The 6,000-nt window shown below is 36.4% G+C and overlaps 1 protein-coding gene across 1 annotated transcript; it reads left to right on the forward strand.

Moving 5' to 3' along the window:
• Window positions 1-1,252: 1,252 nt before the first annotated feature.
• LOC132186038 (uncharacterized) lies at window positions 1,253-6,000 on the forward strand. The gene is made up of 13 exons (XM_059599817.2): window positions 1,253-1,471; window positions 1,574-1,668; window positions 2,207-2,365; window positions 2,536-2,833; window positions 3,071-3,189; window positions 3,256-3,328; window positions 3,414-3,637; window positions 3,738-3,794; window positions 4,147-4,297; window positions 4,549-4,662; window positions 4,745-4,915; window positions 5,272-5,331; window positions 5,430-6,000. The coding sequence occupies exons 1-13, from the start codon at window positions 1,253-1,255 to the stop codon at window positions 5,556-5,558; spliced, it is 1,869 nt and encodes a 622-aa protein (XP_059455800.2). The 3' UTR covers window positions 5,559-6,000.

Here is a 6,000-nt window from a genome sequence, read left to right on the forward strand (position 1 = left end):
TGTGACACTTATTTTAAATTTTTTTTTTAAAAAAAAAAAAAAATTGGGGGTGGTTCTTGGCCATTTGGGGGTGGCTGAGGCCATGTGGGTGGCCTGGCCACCCCCATCTGGCCGGATGGGGGTGGCTCGACCACCCCCTTGGAGCAAGGGGGTGGCCGAAACCACCCCCAGTGGGTACTGGGGGTGGCTCGGCCACCCCCAATTTTTTTTTCTTTTTTTTTTAATTTAAAAAAAAAATAAGTAAGTGCCATATGTCAACATTTGATTGGTCCATGTAGATTTCTGTTAAGTTAACTAACATTCAACTGACAGAATGACTAGTTTGGTCTATTATCAAAACCACAGGGACCTCATGCCATAAAAATCAAACCCTAGGGGAGAAAAAATAAAGCAATGAAACTCCAGGGGTATTTAGTATTTTTTTCTCATTTTTTCAAAGCATAAAAAGAAAGACTTGCTATACAATTTACAGGGTAATATAATATAGATCCTACCTAGGAAATTAACCCATAATGATAGAGGAGATTTATGGAAAATACGGCTCTTTAAGTTGTCCTATCCACAACAAAGCATACCCGACCAAGGGCCTAAAAATTAAGCGAACGGTTTGCAAAAGTCCAAAAGCTTCAACGGCAAAACGGCTGGCGGGAGATGAACCCAATGAAACATAATACCCATTTTTACCCTTTCTCTCATCGTGCCTCGATGGCTTCACTCGAAACCTCTCTATTTAAACCTTCAAGAACTCCCATTCCCTCCTCTTTGCTCTTTCTTCTTTTCCCATGGCTTCCCACTTGTCTTTGCAACTTCAACAACTTTTTCACTACTCGTAAGCTCTCTCTGTCTCTCTCTCTGTCTCGCTCTCTCTCTCTCTCTTGTGTTGTAGAAGGGGTTGCTTGTGGCTACTCCTGTTTATCAACTTTCTATCTGTGTGGTGGCTCACAACCATGCATCTCTCACCCCTGATTATTTTCCTCTTCTTCTTTTTTTTTTTCTAATCAAGATAATATTATTAAAAAAAAAGTACATATTGATTCATTTAAACATTCCAATAACATAATACTGGAATTGTTTCTTGACAGAAGTACGACCACCTATGATGATGAGTTAATAATTTCCTTGTCTCTCTATGTTGTGTCACAGAAAATTTGGTGTACTAGACAATGGAGGACATCACCCATTAAGTTTCAAGGCCAAGGAGCAAGGAATTTATGGGGTTTCAAACAAAAATTCCTCACTAGCATTATCATGCATGGCTTCTAATCAAACAAGTAGCGAGAATTATGGTGATCCTAATGCTAAATGGATGAGATTTAATCGAGTAAATTGTCTTGTATGGGTATTGCATGAATCTGCAAGGAGCTTTTCCCATGCAGTTGAGTCACTTGAGTTGTCAGGAACAGGTGCAGCACTTGCAATGGCATGGGTGGGGAAGGATGTCCATGAATGGCATAAACGTATTGCTTATAAGGTTTGTATATATTTATTTATATCTTCTTCTTTTTTAATAAAATTATTAGATTTTAATGAAAGTCGGAACAAGAATCATTAACTAGAGTAGCTGCACATGCAGGTAGTAATTTATGTCTTGATGAAAATGGCGATTGAAGTGGAGATCTTGCTTTCTCGTGAACGTTGTCGCAATGAATCTTCTCAAGTCAGAGAGATGTAAGTATGCAATTGTCTCTTGTAACTGTGAAAAGGCGATTACGGTTAGTGGTTATTGGCGGTTAGCGGTTTTTAAATAACAGAAAACTGTTATTAACTGCTAACATCTTTTTTAAAAAAAAAAAAAAAACCTAAAACGATGTCGTTTTTACGATAATACCCTATTACCTACGCAGTCGTTTCTAGAGTTTTATATATTTAAACACCAAAGTGATGTTGTTTCATGTATATAGGCAGTTAACGATTTTTTCAAATCTTAAAATTGCTAACTGTTAGCAAGCAATTAAATAACCGCTCGCTACTTCAGCCCTAATCTTTTGCTAGAAACTTCATACTATGAATATGCACTTGAATTTCCTAATCAACTAACTCTTTAACTGCTCTACTATACCTAAGACCACTGATTTTTGATTAAGAATGATAGATTGATTTGCAGTGTGTTGAGTTCATGCCCAATTAAATGTTTAACATCTGACATATACTGATGACACAAGTGTCACCTACTTCTGACCTTTTGTTTGTTCATTCATTTGGTCAGCTTGTCCCCAAAAGTAAACTTGGTTGGGGAGTACATTGAAAATCAATTGAACATAAGGCAGCCAGGATTGGTAGAATGGTTTCAAGAGGTTGAACTGCCACGCATAGCCCGATTTTTTCTTCCTTTGTTAAAGAATTGGTCAATGGAATATGCAGGAAGGTTAGTTCAAAGAACACTCTACTTTTGGCATAAGATTTCTCCCTTTTGATAATCCTTTAGCTTATCAATTACTATATTTGCCTATGCTGAAGAATTTCGAAGGCATATTGTTGTTCAATTCACCTATTATTCTTCATTTCAGAATCTAGCTTGAGCACAGAAATATTCAGTGGTGTTGCAGGGATTATTGTGGCTATAAGCTGCTGTGCTGCAGTAGGGAAATTGGGTTCTGAGGACACCTACTGTCTCTTTATTAAGTTGTCAGTTAAGGATGTATTACTAGAGCTCATGGATCTCTCATACAGTCTTGTTTCAGTGGACAAATTACATCACTTAGCTACTGAAGTCCATTTTGGTACAAAGATTTTCCCCAGTAGGAGAAGTGAAGAGCTAGAATTTTGGATTGGGTTGGCTCAGAAGAAACTCAAAGCAGCATTCTACAAAGAACATTTGTTTTCTCATGATAAGGTCGATTCTGAAATAATTTCCAAAATCTTTTCTATAGCAGTTACAAAGATCTGTTCCTTACCTTCTTATCATTCCAAATCCAAATCCTGTGTTGTATAATATACCAATAAAAATTCTTTTTCATGTTATAAAATCTCAAAGACCTCACCCAATGGTTGATTTGGTTGGAGTTTTGATATGCATAGAATCTTTCTCTGGAGCATTAAATAATTTGCCTGGCATTGTAAAATTTGACAGGTTAAAGCAGATAAATTGGCTACTTTAGGACTCTTTGCATATCTTGGGAAGAGGACTAGAATATTCTTGTCAGAAATGGGCATAAGTGATGTTGATGAGCAGGTTAAAGACTTCCTGAGGTATAGATTACTTACCACTTTTGTCCCATTCTAAACATTTCAGTCCTTAAAATACTTTGTCTGCAGCTACTTGGAATGTGGTAGCCTTTTCATTTACCCGGACCTCTCTTCCACATTATCGTATCAACTCTTCATGGAGGTCAGCATTTCTTCTTCTTCTTCTTTTTTTGTTGAATATCCAAAATATAATCATTCTAATGCAGGCAGACAAATTATCTTTACAGGTTGTAACTGATGAAATTGGATGGCTTGATTTTTACACTGCATTTTCTTGCATAGGCAATCACAAGAGAAGAAGGTCCAAACATTCTACAATCCAAGCAGAGACAGAAATTATTCTAACCACAGTTTTTACTGTATGCTATGATGTTTTCTCTGGGTATGCTCACTTCAGCCGTTCCACTCTAAAGCCATTAGATACAGATTTGCTAGAGTTCTTGCTTCGGAGGTAGTCTACATCATCTCAGAGCTTCATTTTTTTAGAATTTATTTGTCTATTATGTGTGAGAAATAGGCTCTGAAAGATATCTTGTTGTCAACTTTTTCAGTCAGAGCCTGCTAACTATTTGTTTGGAGGACTATTGGGCTGCTTATGATAAATCGGGGTATGTGGCTGATGGATTCTTTTGTTTAGTATTGTTTTCTCCGGTATTGATAGTTAAAACTTACTACTTGTTCCAAAAGCTTAAACTGATAGGAAAAGATAAATTTAATCACTTAATCAACACTTTAACACTCTCCCCTCACGTGTAAGCTCAAACTTCCTTTTAATAGGTGATGCTCAACACGTGGAATATTTAATTTAAATGCGAGATGATTTGGCTTTAATACCAAATTAAATTATCAATTGTTCCAAAAGCTTAAACTAATAGGAAGAGGTAAATTTAATCACTTTAACATTGATGACACTACCTTGAGAGAGTAAATAATTGTGCTCATTTTGATTTTCACTTGCAGTGAATTGCTAAAGTTTTCAGAAACAGGTCCCTATGGCTATGACCTTGACCCCTCGTCATTTGTGCGATCGAACGGAACGATTAACTTCTCACTAGTCTCAGAAGCACAACGAAATTCTTGTGACACAAGACATGGATCTAAACAGAAAATGGTATGGCTATCAGATGATAGCATCTTCATGATGATTGAGCTGAAAAAATTGGATAATAATTCTTGAGATTGATCTAAACAAAAGGGTGTGGCTATCAGATGACAACATTTTAATGACTACTAAGTAAAAAATGGGTAACAATTATTAACATGGATGTAATCTTGTGTTTGTGTCTGTTTCATTGTAGTTAAATGCATGCATGCCTGCCTGTATTTCTTGTAATAACCATTTTATTTATTGTCCTGTAATAGCACACTACTAGATTATCTAGGACAGATACGACAACCTTTGTGGCTGCTAAATCAATTCCTCGGCATGAGAGTTTGATGAGGAAATACAGCATCAAGTTGGCATCTACAAGTTGTGTAAGGCCGATGGATAAATTTTTTTTTTTTTTTTTTAAACCTTTAGATGCTAATATATATTGCAAATTGAATTGTTTTAAAGGATATATGGATGGGTACACAGTTGCTTTTCACAGACTTGATGGTTGCTATAGAGCTACTCCTAAATCAATTGCGCGGTCACAGGGTGGCAGAGAGGGAAAGAAAGAGGTTAAAAAGAACTTTAAATGATATAGCATCACTTATTCCAGTTACAATTCTAATGCTACTTCCTGTAAGTACTTGAATTTCATCATTTGTCTTTCGATATCCTTTGTTTTTATCACTCACCCAACAAAGTAGCTGCTTGTGCATGTATCACCATTAATGAGTTAGCTTTCTGAAAAGTTGGATGGGATCAACCAAATTCTTTTATATAGCAGCACCTTTATTCTAATATATTAGTTTGTGGACTTGGGTATTTGGAGTACCAATTAACAAGTTTAGTTCATAATGTGATAATGAGGCCAGCTTTAACAAAGTATTTACATGCTCTTTCTCATGTGTATACAAAATATGGGATTTGGCTTCCTACACAAGAGTGCAGAGTTTACTACATAACCGAGATGATTAATTTTTTTCTATGAACAGGTATCTGTTGTAGGTCATGCAGCCATGCTAGCAGCAATCAAAAAGTACATGCCATTCTTGGTAATTCCTTAAATTGCTTCTCTTTGTGTTTGTCATTTATTCCCCTGCTATTCATTCCCCTAATCCGGCCTGCTTTCTCTTATACTGACTGCATTTAGATCCCTTCTCCATATTCTTCCGAGCGGTTGGATGTTGTGAAACAACTACAGAGAACTAAAAAGATGCCAATCCAGTCATACTCATGGACCAACCTTGAAGATCCATCATCTTCCTCTAGAATATCTTAAGAAATTATTTGGGGATCCCGCTGTCTTTTCTCGATCTACTCTCTGAATCAGTGTTGCATCATCTGTTCTTGTTACTTTACATTATTTGCCGTGAAGATAAATAGTAGAAAGTTTGAGATTGTATTTGTACACGTTATCAACAAATTATCAACAAACTTGTTTGTCTTCAGTCTTAATCCTTGAGTTGTCGAGGTTGTTGTTGATGATTATCACCATGTGCTTCAATAAGCCCCTGCAATTGCAATGGAGGAGAGAACATATGTTGAGATTGGAATGTAAGGTGCAGAAATAAGTGGATCTCAAATAAGCCTTTGAGCCTATTTGATAAGCTCTCACGCTGAGATTTGTACACTACAAGAAGCAAAAAAAATTGATTTGCCTTGTAAATCTAGGTTGAAGGATTTTCAACTCCAAATCTTGGAAATTCCAACTTCATTCTTGA

Source organism: Corylus avellana, chromosome 6 (assembly GCF_965113065.1).
Source record: "Corylus avellana chromosome 6, dhCorAvel1.hap1.2, whole genome shotgun sequence".
Lineage (NCBI taxonomy): Eukaryota > Viridiplantae > Streptophyta > Magnoliopsida > Fagales > Betulaceae > Corylus > Corylus avellana.